The sequence below is a fragment of the Bos mutus genome, chromosome 3 (assembly GCF_027580195.1).
Source record: "Bos mutus isolate GX-2022 chromosome 3, NWIPB_WYAK_1.1, whole genome shotgun sequence".
NCBI lineage: Eukaryota > Metazoa > Chordata > Mammalia > Artiodactyla > Bovidae > Bos > Bos mutus.
Window position 1 is genome coordinate 10,916,881 of NC_091619.1, and position 14,594 is coordinate 10,931,474.

Sequence of the window (14,594 nt, forward strand, 5' to 3'; positions counted from 1 at the left end):
TGCTGGTCTGTGAGTGTCTGTGCTTTCCTAATCCATCTCAGTCCTCTAAGCCCAGCTCTAATCTCACCTCCTCCCTGAAGACTTTGTGAGCATTCCAGCTCTTTCTTCTTTGAACTCCCAGTACATTCACTATAGCATCTAACTGTCTAGTAAAAGTCCGTTCTCTTTCCCTGGCTGGGCCATACTGCTGGTTAGACAAACCATGTCCTACACTTCTGGGTGTTCTCAGAGTACCCGGTAAAGTCCTGAGCACTAGGTATAAGAGATAACCATTTATTAATTGAATGATCAACATTCAGGGGGTACCTTGCCTCTTTTTCTTATGATTTTAGTTATTGTGAGGCCCAGGAAGAAAGCAAGGGGCAGCTATGTCCTGCAGCCCTTGGCAAGCTTGACATGCATTTCAGGAGATATCTGATACAGCTGTCAGGATCCCATTTCCAGAATGGAGATAATCATTGTCCATGGAAGCATCACTGAGCTGATGGTTCTTATCAGCAAGGAATCAGAATGGAAGCCCGACAGGAGCATGGGGCAGGACAGTCTGGAACTGCATTTACCACTGTGGCTTCCTCCAGTGGAGTCACTTGGTGCCAGGGGAGGTGGATGCGGCTTGTCCATCAGCATGCCAGATGAGGGGGCTCCTCCCAAGGGGACAGAGGGGATGGAGTAAGGGCCAGGGACACCGGAGACAGAGGGAGGGTACCCGGCCTTTGCTGCTTTCCCTGCTTCATACACTGTGGAGGGAGATGAAGAGCAAGAGAGATTACATCGTTCCACCCTCCACAACCCTCACACCAAAAATCCCTGAAGATGCACTTAAGGGAGCTCCTGGATGTATGCGCGGGCTTGCGTGTGTATGTGTGTGTGTTCCACTAGGCCTGACTTGATTCATTGGAAACACTCTCCCCCACTCTCTTGGACTCCTCCAGCAGTGACATAAGGGATTATAGTGTTCAGTAGTACCTGGCAACTGAGTAATTCAGTGGTGCTGGGAGCTGTCACAGCAGCCTCCCGTGACAGCAGCAGCCCACTCTTAACCACCCTGTCTGCAGGCTGCCTCAGCCCTCTGTAGGAGGCCTAGCACTGGCACTGCCCAGGGTTGCTTCCAAGACGATCCTAACCTCTTCTAGGGAGGCAAAGCCAGCAAAGCGCTGACACATGGCCCTGCTATTAGAATTCAAAAGCAGAGCAAATAACCTGACACCTCACAGAAACCGCTGTGTTCCTGAGGATACTAAAGACACATATTGTGTCTCTCTCCGTCAAGATGTTTATGGCAGGGGTTCCAAACTTAATGCCTATATGGGCTTGGCTAGGGAGGTAAAATTGTGAATCCCCGAATGAGGACTAGTCCCTTTGTGGACCATTTTGTCACAGCAGTAAATAAAACTCATTTGTGGCTAGAGGGGACCCAAAGGCTGTACTCTGAACATGCTGCTGGTAAAAAGAAGAGTTCTCTGCATGTGAGAGGCATGGCCAGAGAAAGTTTTCTCTAGTTTGGATGCCCAAGGAGAGGGCAAAAGCCTTATCCCACAACCTCACCATCCTGAACCTGCCCTTCCTTTCATCAATAGTGTTAAAGAGAATTCCAAATGCAGGGGTGGTAAGTGTGGATCACAAGCATGGAGAGGCGCCTGTGTGTGAGAAGGCAAACAGGAATGGTCATCTCAGAAAGTCAGGGCCTCCCAGGACAGGACAGTCTGGAATGATCCGTTTTGCGGTGGAAGGAAAGGTGGCCGACAAGGCGCTCAGGGCACACTGCTGTCTGATGGAAAGGTGACGTTTCTTTTGGTCATTCTGTGTCTCCCCATGCGTCACGTTACTCACAGGCCTGAGGGCAGCAGCAGGAGTCTGGGCAACACGGGCAGCGGATGTAGCAACAGCAGCTATGAGGGCAGCACTGGCACCAGCAGATCCCCACCAAGACGAAGAAGAGGAAGACTCCCAGGATCACCAGACCAACAAACACCCACTCTGGAAGGATGCACAGAGAAACCCACACTCGTGGCAGCCCCCTTCTAGGTCTCCCCGTGAGAGCAAGAGTGGGAGCAGCCTGGGGAAGAAGGCACCTTGTAACAGGGTGCAGAGCCCCCAGACTCAGGAGGGGCTCTGAGGCTGAGAGGTGCAGACCATCCCAGGGCTGCGGTGTGGAGGGCAGGGACGGTTACCCAGGTCATATTGAGCACACATAATGTCCAATACAAAGTGCTAGGAGCAGTTTCAGGGCCCCTTCCCAAGGAAAGGGCTTACCTTATTGATTGTGGTGTCAGAAGAGGTAGGGGACAAGAGCAGAGAAATTCCTGGCTGGGGACAGGGGACTTTGCTTGCTGAGCTATAAAGTGGTGATTTCCATGAATACATATCTTTGGTAGTCAACTTAATCTTATCCCTTAATAGTGTAAGTCCTGAGAAAAGCTCTCCATGTCTGTGTGGTCTAAATCAGAATACCTGTAGGCGGTCCAGGTCCCTTATGTAGCCATCTGCTTTCCCTGCTGATCGCCTCTTGACACCTTTCCTGTGCTCAGCATCAGAGCTGAGATTAAAACCATTTCCTTGAAAACACTAGAGACATAGGCTCTGGTAGAGAAATGCTGTCCCCGTCCCCTAAGAATGGTTTGATCACAGGCAGGCTGACCATGCTACATAGCCAGCACAACCACGGACTAAAGTGACTTAGGCGGTGATGACTGGCAAGGCTAATGTGTATATCTGACCATGTTTGTTAACGTCAGCTATTTTCACAGCTCTGCCAGAGAGTGAACATGAATTTAATTCATTTGCCTATCCAACAGATAAAGAGAAAGGAAACAAATTTCATTTGACTTAGAGAAAAATGACTGTGGCCCTCGAGGGACTTGATGTCATGCTTTTGGGACTTGGCTATAAGACCTAATGTCCTGCTGGGGCCTGGGACGGACTGGAATGAGCCATGATTTCCTTTCAAAGCAAAAGATTAAAGCAATTCATTTTGATTGAAAACCATCTACCAAAAATCCCTTTGCAACAAACTTCAAGTATACATTATTTTGTTTGCATTTTAGTTATTAAATATTTCTTCAACAAAATAGGACATTCATTTGGAGCTTGAGAATATGACATTTTGGTTAGATAAAGGGTTTTGTGATAATGATAAAGTTATTTGACCTTTGCTTAGAACATAATTTTCTCAGAGAAAACACACAACTTAGATTTCCTAAGTGTCCCTCTTCACTCACCCAACAGAAATACACTCAAATTAACCAGGTCACCCTCTCTTCAGGGCGGAAGTGAGAAGGCCAGAATGTTCTGGAAGAGCTTCTTGCTGAGGACAGTAGATAGTTGAAGGCTTTGGCATTGCCTTTGCACTAATATAACAAGACAATGTGACCTGAGATAGATATGGGCCCTGAGGACTAGAAGAGCTGTGTGGTATGGTAGCTACAACTGGGGTCAGGCAGTCAAGGATTAAAGACTGCCAGGTTGCCTTGGAGAAACAAAAAATGTTAGCCATGAAAGGATTCTTGGAGTCAGAAGGGGGGAAATTCGGAGGGCCAGGACCAGATATGAGAAATACAATAACTTTTCCTTGGGACTCGGGGATGCAACATCTAGTTTGAAGCAATGCAGTGTAACATTGTGGGTTTTTTTGTGATGAAAAAAATGAGTACAAATTGACTGAACTCTGGATAAGGCGGATCACAAAGAAATGTCTATTTGTGATCTTGGGATCAACATCAGTAAGAAGAATGTCTGTATTTGGGTTAACCAGCTAATGGGGAAGGATCTGGAGATTTCACAGAAGAGTGAAGCTCAACTGTGAGGACTCTGGATAGTTCTCAAAACTTGAATCAAGTCTAAAACAATCACCAGGATTATTTTGTATCTTTCTGTTGCTCTCAATTATTAGTCAGCTCTTAACGCTTTGGCAGAAGCCCTCCAAAGCAAAACTGAATCTCACCCTTTTCTACTTTCTGTGTTTGGATATGTCCTCTCCCATAGTTCATTCTTGTTTCTCTCTGAGCTCCTTCCATGATGGACTATAGTGCAGCATTGCTGACTGTCTAGCTGATATGTTCAACGGACGCTACATAAAAAGACAGGTGTGCATTTGCTGCAGGTGTCCTTGACAGGGTCCATGGACCCCAGGGATTTAGGAGGTCAAAAAGTCCTAAATTGCTTTGTTATTGCTTTGTTATTGTATACAAAGCAATATGCTGCTGCTGCTAAGTCGCTTCAGTCGTGTCCGACTCTGTGCGACCCCAGGCTCCGCCGTCCCTGGGATTCTCCAGGCAAGAACACTGGAGTGGGTTGCCATTTCCTTCTCCAATGCGTGAAAGTGAAAAGTGAAAGTGAAGTCGCTCAGTTGTGTCCAACTCTTAGCGACCCCATGGACTGAAGCCCACCAGGCGCCTCCATCCATGGGATTTTCCAGGCAAGAGTACTGGAGTGGGGTGCCATTGCCTTCTTCGAAAGCAATATAGATCGTATACAATGCAATATAGACCTGTAAATGTGTATTTTTCAAGGTAGGAGGAGTACATAGCATTCATAAGGTTTGAAAAAATGTTTTGATAAAGTTATAAAAGGCAATTCCAAGTAACATGGTTGTACAGTGATGAATGGGTAAACATTAAACTTGGGCTTCCCTGATAGCTCAGTTGGTAAAGAATCTGCCTGCAATGTGGAAGATCCCAGTTTGATTCCTGGGTCAGGAAGATCTGCTGGAGAAGGGATAGGCTACCCACTCCAGTATTCTTGGGCTTCCTTTGTGGCTCAGCTGGTAACGAATCCGCCTGCAGTGCGGGAGACCTGGGTTTGATCCCTCGGTTGGGAAGATCCCCTGGAGAAGGGAAAGGCTACCCACTCCAGTGTTCTGGCCTGGAGAATTCCACGGACTGTATAGTCCATGGGGTTGCAAAGAGTTGGACATGACTGAGCAACGTCCACTTTCACTTTCAAACATGAAACTTAGGGAACAGGAATGCAGATAAATAACAACTCCATTAAAGACACTTTACAGCAACTGGGTGCAACCAAGATTCTGAGACTGTCACAGGGCCCGCACCGCTGACACAGAAGGCCTGGGCCCTGCCTCAGCCTGTTTTTAACTACCATTATTCTTTTAGGGCCTAGTAACAGAAGAAATACAATTTGAAGGCTCTTCCAATGGGCTTAGTTCATCCTGGAAAATACCACAGACATATATAGACAAATGTGCAAATAAGTTAAAGGAGCAATTAGTAACTAATGCAGAAGCAAGACAGATGGAGGGATAGCAAATTAAGCAAATACAGAGTTAAATGACTGAATACCTGGCATAATCTCCACAGCAAAACTGGGCAAGAGATCAGCAAGCAGCCCTGTTCTGCCTAGAAGAGGTGGAAGGAAAAGAAGAAAAGCGGTTACTCCAAAGGCAAATACAGCCTGAAGCCTGGCTTCAGTTGGTACCATCCCTACATGTGGCCACTGATCCCTGCTATTTCAGTGATGAAAGGCACATCACCAAGGCTGGGCTCAGTCAAGACCATGACCTTCTCCATCAATCCTCGGCAGCCATTTAGGAGAACTCTGCGCCTAGACCAGGCAGAAGCAGAAACAGAACTTTCTTTCCAACTATTATAGAAGGAGGAGATCTTTGCTTCAAATACAAAAAAAATCCTGCTTGATACATACCATCTCCATTCATTTATACATCCACATATTTTATTGGAAAGTCAAACACATCTGTATCTAAAGGGTCAACCTACATCTTCATACATCTATATAACAGCCCCATGTCCATATAAAAACAAAAGTACATACTTTGTTTTAACTCAGAATTATCTCCCTACATGATTCTATTTATAGACTAAAGATATGTCAATGATTAAAATTTTCAAAGGGAAGGAAAAGATACAGCTAGATCAGTTACACATACTTCAACATTCCTTCTGGCTTCAGAAACATTCTGTACAATGTATATGATATGGCTCTTCCATATGGCACCCACAGCTGGCGTGGCATGGGACCAAGTGCCTTCTGCATGATACAGCACAAAAACTAAGGGCTGGTGTCAGAACAGGTGCCGCTCAGGACTCTGGGAAGCAAAGAGCTGTGCAAGAAACAGCACCCTAGAAGATGTGGGGAAGGAGATTAGTCTTTTAAAAAAACTGGCCTGATTTATACAGAAAGAAGGGCTGTATCTTCCACCATGTTCTCATATCCAGGTAAACGTAAAGGCCAGGATAGAACTTCTGCCCCTACCAGGTTCTATCCCATGGAGCCTTGTTAATAAACAAGTTCTACTAGGTGACAACTAGTAGCAAACTAGTTGCAAACTCGACTCATTTCAGACTTGTGGCGGCAAAGGTCACTATGATTCCTAAGCCTGCAACTGAATCTGACTTCATTTATGGGCATGACATATGCCTATAGAATAGCTCTGTCCAGTAGAAATTAATGTGAGTAACTGGCAATTTTAGCATTTCCAGTAATAGCATTAAAATAGCTCTTTTTTTTTTTTTAAGTTGAAATTAGTTCTCCCTCTGGAAGAGCCCAGCATTAGAGCCTGCTAGGGGGGTCCCAGCCTCATGTCCTCCTGCAAAAGGACATGGCTGATTCTTGGCTTTTTTCTTGAATGCATTGGTTATGCAGTAACCCTAGCAAGTCAAGCTGGAGAGGTAGTTCATGAAGCTCTAAGAAATGAAACGAATGCTATGATTAAAAGCTCTCCAGTTGATTTGGTAACTGCTGCTGGCTTCCCTGGTGACTCAAATGGTAAAGAATTCGCCTGCCAATGCAGGAGACCGAACTTCTATTACTGGGTTGGGAAGATGCCCTGGAGGAGGAAATGACAATCCACTGCAGCATTCTTGCCTGGAAAATCCCACGGACAGAGGAGCCTAGCAGGCTACAGTCCATGTGGTTGCAAAGAGTCAGACACGACTGAGCGACTAACACAAACATACACTGATCATAAAGTTGAAAAAATGCTTACCTCTTCCATAAAGGAAAAGTATCTGTGGTGTTGGAGAGACTCCTGAGAGTCCACTGGACTGCATGGAGATCCAACCAGTCAATCTTAAAGGAAATCAGTCCTGAATATTCATTGGAAGGACTGATGCTGAAGCTGAAACTCCAATACTTTGACCACCTGATGCGAAGAACTGACTCATTGGAAAGACCCTGATGCTGGGAAAGATTGAAGGCAGGAGGAGAAGGGGACGACAGAGGATGAGATGGTTGGATGGCATCACCAACTCCATGGACATGAGTTTGAGCAAGCTCTGAGAGTTGGTGATGGACAGGGAAGCCTGGCATGCTGCAGTCCATGCGGTCGCAAAGAGCTGGACATGACTGAGCGACTGAACTGAACTGATATATCTCAGTTTCATTAGTGAGTAATCTGTGGCAGTTGGGGAAAAAAGGTGTCTTAACTGACAATCCTACATGGATCATTGACCTTACTGATGGAACAACTAACTTTGTACATGGGTGCATACTAAGTCACTTCAGTTGTGTCCAACTCTTTGAGACTCTGTGGACTGTAGCCTGCCAGGCTCCTCTGTCCATGGGATTCTCCAGGCAAGAATCTTAGAGTGGGTTTCCATTCCCTTTTCCAGGGGATCTTCCTGATCCAGGGATCAAACCTGTATCTCTTGTCTCCTGCATTGGCAGGCTGGCTGTTTATCACTAGTGCCACCTGGGAAGCCCCAACTTTGTACATAGGCATGTTTAAAAATTTTTAATATTGTAATTAATGTTTGTGTATTACCTGAATGGACTGTTTGATATATTTTTCACAAGCACATATACTTTAGAGACTTTGTAATTTGTAAAGTAAAATGTGCTATGCATAATTTTCATCAGCTGTGGAAGAGATGAATTATTAATGTTGTAGACTTATCTTGTGTGGTGAAGCGCCCGGTTCACCATTCTTTTTCTCACTGTTGAAACCACATAAAAATGTATTCAAGCAACACTACTGCTTTGAGGTCAATTAAGAAACTGATAAACTCAGTCTTGGAGAGCTGTCTCTCCTAGATTGAATGGGTTCAATCTAGGACAAAAAGAAGTTAAGAGAGCATGGATTTTAGAATGTGTGACCTTATGACCTTAGACAAGTTATTTAATCTTTCTAAGCTTCAGTTTTGTGTTTTAAATTTTATAAAATAGGCATATTCATGGTACCTGCCTCATAGAATTGTTGATAGGACTCAATGAGTCGTACATTTATTATATATATTATGTATATATATAATATAGTGCCTGGCCCAAAGTGAAAGGTAAAAGTGTTAGTTGCTCAGTTGTGTCTAACTCTGCGTCTCCATGGACTATAGCCCACCAGGCTCCTCTGTCCATGGAATTCTCCAGGCAATAATACTGGAGTAGACAGCCATTACCTTCTCCAGGGGATCTTCCTAACCCAAGAATTGAACCCAGGTCTCCTGCACTGCAGTCAGATTCTTCACCATCTGAGCCACCAGGGCCTGGCATAAAGTAAGTACATAATTCAGGATATATCGAAGGAAGCCTGATGGAATTGCCAGGGAGAATTCAAATGATTAGCCAAGTTTGGTGGGATGACACATAGTTATTATATTTTTACTAACAGAATTGTTAAAGCCATAAAGCTAAGATGTAGAATCTATACATGATGGAGTGTTAATGAGGAAAGATGCTTGTAACATCATATAACATAGAGATTATAATACAGTGTAGAGTATGATCCCATTTTTGTTAAAGTTAAAACTGTATGCATGGAATTCGACATTTAAAAAGTATAAAATGGCATGCAGTGCCAAGTGGACTTCTCACTTCTGACCCCAGCTTCTCAGGACCCATCTCTAGAGGTGACCATTGTTATGAGTTTCTGTGAATCCTTGCAGAGATGTCTCGTGCCTATGAAGCATCCTGTATGTATGCATCTGTACATTCTATCCACCCTGCCCCCCACCATTTAGGGAAAGGGTTGCATCCTGTACATGTTCTAGGGGAGGAGGCATGAAACAATTCATATGAAAAACTTTGTAAAGTTATATTATGGAAAAATGTGTTTGTTGAAAATAAGTTCTATCTTGGTAAATTTGTGTTTTGTTTGAAAGATTTCCTTTTGTAGCTGTTTCAATTGGCTTTATTGTAAATAAAAAGGTATGTTGTTTAAATTAAAAAAAAATATGGAATTAGCTTCATAATATTTTCACTTGTATCAATGTAGCCAAAATATTAATGCTTCAAAGGCTCATCACTATTACAAAGCACAACTCCAGGCGTCTGGTCTCTCTGGCTCACTTAGAAGACAACTTTTCCTGTTGAGGTATGTTAAAGAAAAAGTTACCCATGTATGTGGCTTATATTTTGTGTCTAAAGGACATAGTTGGTCACTGATCCTCTCCTCTATCAAATCACTCCACAGAAAAGCAGCTCTGACAAAAGTCAAAGAAAACAGGAGCTCTTCCAGGACTAGAGGAAGACGTTGCAGCAGAGGCAAGGTGCAAGGGAGTCAGGTGAGAGGACTCTCTGCTCACTTTATTTTTCTTGGCTCTCCTCAACTATACCAGGCCAGTGTAGTGAAATGTGTCCCGGTCATGTCTCCTGCATGGTCCCACATTTGAAAAGTTAATCAGGACCAGAGTACATTCCCAGGAAAATGAAGCATGGAGTGGGCCACTAGCTTAGCTGTTTTAGGTTTTGGCAAGAAGGGTTTCCTTCTTTCTATCTTCCTTCTTGTGCAGCTGACATGGTGAGAGCAGTCTGCTGCTTGCAAAGTTTCTTGGAAAGACAAGTAGGGCCCAAGTAGGTCACTGGAAAATGGCATCTTGAAGAAGAGTTCTCTGACTAGCCTTTGGCCTCAGCCTTCATGAAAGGCTGAGAGGTAACGGTAAAGCTTACATGTGGTGCAGTCCAGTTCCCTATGAGAGGCAAGTGATGAAGAACATCCATTGGTCTCCTATGGAGTGATTTGTGGACAAATATTTCTTGGAAATCAACAAGGTAACAGACAGGTGGTCAAGGATTTGGGAATTTAGGATCTTAGACATCTCTTAAAGGAATAATTAGTATTAATTACCAGGCAACAGCCAATGATTAAAAAGTCAATATACTTTGCTTTTTATCAAGACAGTTATCAGATACTTAAGTTTTTTTTTTTAAATATGGACCATTGGCACTTCTAAATATATCTCTTATCATGTCTAGTAAAATGAGACATTTATTGTGTTTACTCTCTAGTTCTCAAGCCTACCAATGTTTTAAACATCCTTTTATGTGCTATAGCCCAAATCATTAATTACATTCATAATAGAAATGTTACCAATGATACAAGCTATTGATTTGTATACAGTTTCTCACAGAAAATTAGCTACATGATAATCATTAACTATAAATACAAAATCATTATAAAAATTGAAGGAGGATATGGTGCTCACACCTGTTATATAGAGCATGTTCTATTGGAGAAAGTAGTAGACTGGGAATCAGGGTAATAAAGGCAGCTTTGCCAAGAGTTTACTTGCTGACCGTTAACAGGCAAATTCCTTCCTCTTTCTAGGGTTCAGTTTTCTCATTAGTCAAGTGAAATAGTTGAGGAAGAGATCCATAAATAGGGAGACCTTACATCTTGGTTTGTCTAGGACAGTCCTGGTTTATGCCTGATGTAATTATTAAGAACACCCCTTTTTAATTTCAAAGTCTTCTAATTTGGACAATTATTTATATGGTCACCCCATCCATGACATTTTCTAGTCTCCAATCTGATACTTAATGATTAGAGTTTCAAACTCAACTCTCCAGTAGGTAATGCAATCAAGTGCAGCTGCCCTTCTGTAATACAACCAACAGCAGTTAAGGGTATGGCAAACAGCATATTGTGTCTGTAGGGGCTGCTCCTACCCACCTCTAGACTATTGTTACCTCACAGAAATGTGTCTTCAAGGTTGCAAATCTTCCTATTTTTCAAGATTAGCCAGACCTCAGATTTTTATGTAAAAAATCCCGATTTTCAGATGTTGGCAACTGATTCATAAATTGTTAAAAAGCATTGGGCAAGCCATATAAAATATGTTTTGGGGCTATAAAACCTAGAGATCATGTGCTTGCAATCACTGAGGGATATACATGAAAGTGAAAGCCGCTCCGATGTGTCCTACTCTTTGTGACCTCACGGACTACACAGTCCATGGAATTCTCCAGGCCAGAATACTGGAGTGGGTAGCCTTTCCCTTCTCCAGAGGATCTTCCCAACCCAGGGATCAAACCCAGGTCTCCCACATTGCAGGTGGATTCTTTACCAGCTGAGCCACAAGGGAAGCCCAAGAATACTGGAGTGGGTAGCCTATCCGTTCTCCAGTGCATCTTCCTGACCCAGGAATGGAACCAGGGTCTCCAGCATTGCAGGCAGATTCTTTACCAACTGTGCTATCAACACAGATATAATTATGATGGGTAAAACACAAAAGCTGGGTTTCCCCAGAGACTGTTTAAAACAACATCTTGATGGTGTTCTGACACTACTTGTACACAAAGAATGTTAGTGAATATAAGCTCTAGGCACGATGTTCAAATTAAAATCTGAAAACAACAGTATGACACACCAAACTGTTAGCCCTTATTTCTGGGGAACTGAAATGGGCATCATGAAGAACAATGAAGGGGCTTTCATTTTTTAGATTTTTTTTATATGTGTAATTAAAAAACTTACAATAAGAAATATGGACAGGAGGTTCACAAAACTTGTCACTCCAACAGAGAGACATGCATCAGGCTTCTCATTCTCCCTGAAGCAACAGCCAAAAGCTGAAGTTCCAGAAGCCGGTAAAGCCTTCCCATAATGCACCCATGCAGTGTTAGCCCCAGGGTGCTGTGAGTGACAGAATTTGGCAGTAAAGTGGGTAAAATTAAATGTCTTCAAAATTCAGAATATAGTAGGGGTTTGGGGATAGCTGATAATACCACTATGTTCTGTCAACAGCAGAGAGAAGAGGGAGAGAGAGAAAAGCTCTCTGGCTTTTATACCATGACCTATATTTTCCTGGAGCTAAAGGCATTTTAACAAGTGGATTTATACTGAAATCCTGTATTTCTGAAAGTCATTTTGCTTTCAGCTTCTTGCTTAACAATTTCTAAGAAATGCTGTTGTCAGTTAGAAATGCTCTAACTTTTCTTCCCTTTCTCTGCTATTCTATCACATCCAACGAAGGTTTGATCTTTGAGAGTCCGAACAACTGCAGTAAATACATGCCAGATTTCCACCGCACTTTACTAACACTTGTGAATCACTGTCATTCTTCTAGGATTCAGTTAAGAGTGGCAATTAGAAGTTACTTTACTGTCTAAGAAAAGGATAGAGAACAGACCTCACAAATAGAAGTCACCTTTACTCTTTTCAAACCCAGCTCAAGTTATGACTAGAAAATAGTTTTCATGTAAGCACTCAGTTTTCCCCAAACCTTGCAGAACCAAATATTTTAAAGAAACTTCCACATGAATAGACCAAACGAATCAAGCATACTAATAGTTTGTAATGCGCATACACATGTGCCAGTATCATACCCTACCATACCATCAGAAACTTCACAGCCCAAAACACTCACATATTTTGGGTTGAATGATGAGGGCAGAAAACAATCATTGTGAATAAAATAACTTACAGATTTTAACTATATAATTCCCCATTTCAACTGTTTTCTGCCACTGACAACGTGAAGTTATCCCCAACTAAACTCTTGGTACCTATTCCTGAGAACAAGCTCATTTTTGGAATGTCTCCAATTCATTCATTCAATCAATAAGGAAATGTGTATTTGTGCCAGGTGGAGACACAGAGAAGAAGACATGATCCCTATGCTTGAAAGTCACAGGCTTGCCCACGCAGCTTGTCCAAAAGTGTGAGGTTAAGAACTCAGCTTTACTTATCTGCTTCTGTGTCATATGATTTACCAAGGTCAAAGGACTATCTTCCTGCCAAATTCCATGTTTTCATCAGCTTTTGGGGGGCATTTTTGACATCAGGTTCCCCCTAGTCATGAGGCCTTCCCTCAGAGACACAGTCCTTGCCTGGTTTCCCACTCTTCTCCTATCCATGGCATTATTTTTGCATATTTACAACAGACCACGTCCTGGTAACATCTCCCCAAGGTTCTAATCCCTTTTTCTGGGCTGGCCAGGTTCTCAATGCAGGACGTACTTACCTTCTGTAGTAAGATAACTAGCTAATGAACTTCTGCTTCTCTCAAATCCATAGCACACACAGTCTGCAAAACTCAGAAATATGTTCTAACAGAGTCCTCTAAGAATACTGCTCTGATAGGGTGCATCCCCCTCCATGCTCCTGATGACCACTGTACATACCTTCCTGAGAATACATCTTGCCTACAGTGATTCCTTTACATGTTCCTCCACTAGCAGGATGGAAACCCCTCTGGGGCAGGGCCTGTGTCTGTGCTGCATCCCTAAGAGCCTGGCACAAGAAGTCACCTCACCCATCAGGACCTTGAAGTTCTCCCAGCAGCAAATCCCCAGTTTTCTATGCTAGACTTCTGATTTACTGCTCACCATAGTGCCTTTTACCCATCCCAGATGGAAATGGGCTCTTAATGAGGATCTGAAGGAACTGCCCATTCATTCAGCACTATGCTATGTACTGGAAATATTTAGCAGCCCTGGACTCAGGGCTCAATGTCAGGAAGATCTTCAGGTCACTGAAATATCTCATAAAATGCCATCCTGCCATCTTGGGGAACTGAAGCACCACCATACCCCAGCCCTACAAGTTGAAAGCCACCATGCTAGGGTATTTTCAAGGCAGTCATTACAGAGAGATTCAATATGCTCCCTAAATTGGTTTTTGTCTCTAGTCTTAAAACTTAAATCCAAGTTCTGTTCCAAGCCTTTTTAGTACAATGGAAGGTACAGAAGTTCTAGATGTAGGACAAACTTGTTTTCAGATTTTTAGATCTGCTACTTAATTACTTGATTAAGTAATTATAAGACACATTAATAAGTCATAAGACGACACATTATGTTATGCACTGGAACCTATGAAAAGGGAAAACAGTACTTCCTTTTGTCCATGTGATGCCAAAACTGCTGAATCTCCATCCATTTCTCTGAAATGTACTAACTTGGGAGTCCTCCTTGGGTTTGCCAATATATTATAAAATGAACCTTCTGTTCAGGATAATATAGAATGTTTTTCTTCCCCAGATCCTTGAGGTTTCCTCCTTTCCCCTTCTGCTTAATGCACATCTGGGCTTCATCATACTTCCAAGCTTTCCTAAGATTCCCTGGATCCATTTTCAGTGATGCACTATATCCACCCCTATTGTCTCAGCTCCTAACCCTCCAGAATGTTTCTCTCCTAAGTCTCTGAGAAGAACAGATGTTTCTCTCTGGTCCTTTAAAGTGTAAAGTTGTTTCTATGACTATTTGGAATCCCCTCAAATTGGAAATTTCCCAAGGGCACACACATCTCTGTTTTTATTCTATATTCCCATGGCAACCATGCATTCAATATATACAGTTTATGATTATCCATCACAAATGTGGACATAGCTTCTCTTTTATATGTATTTTTAAACTATGTAAGCATTTCATGTGTGTATTTTTTCTTTTCTTGTCCCTTTCATTTTAGTTCA

General features: G+C 42.8%; 1 protein-coding gene and 1 long non-coding RNA gene across 8 annotated transcripts in view; one reads left to right on the forward strand and one right to left on the reverse strand.

Annotated features, from left to right (window-relative positions):
* LOC138986828 (uncharacterized) overlaps window positions 1–14,594 on the forward strand; it is a 124,393-nt gene that overhangs the window by 79,152 nt on the left and 30,647 nt on the right. For both annotated transcript variants that reach the window (XR_011463458.1, XR_011463457.1), the window contains exons 2-4: window positions 8,301–8,460; window positions 9,179–9,277; window positions 9,377–9,467. This is a non-coding gene — a long non-coding RNA (uncharacterized lncRNA). The remainder of the gene's footprint in view (window positions 1–8,300; window positions 8,461–9,178; window positions 9,278–9,376; window positions 9,468–14,594) is intronic.
* Window positions 1–14,594, reverse strand: part of ILDR2 (immunoglobulin like domain containing receptor 2) — a 72,181-nt gene that overhangs the window by 21,996 nt on the left and 35,591 nt on the right. For 2 of the 6 annotated variants that reach the window (XR_011463450.1, XM_070366727.1), the window contains exons 4-6: window positions 5,295–5,351; window positions 1,831–1,977; window positions 561–737 (exon numbers count right to left, since the gene is read on the reverse strand). The exons of 1 other annotated variant lie outside the window; for it this stretch is intronic. Coding sequence is in view for 4 of the 5 variants with exons in the window: in XM_070366727.1 (XP_070222828.1) it covers window positions 561–737; window positions 1,831–1,977; window positions 5,295–5,351 (381 nt within the window). In the remaining variant the exon portion in view is untranslated. The remainder of the gene's footprint in view (window positions 1–560; window positions 738–1,830; window positions 1,978–5,294; window positions 5,352–14,594) is intronic. 3 more of the 6 variants (XM_070366736.1, XM_070366730.1, XM_070366737.1) reach the window with 3 other exon arrangements.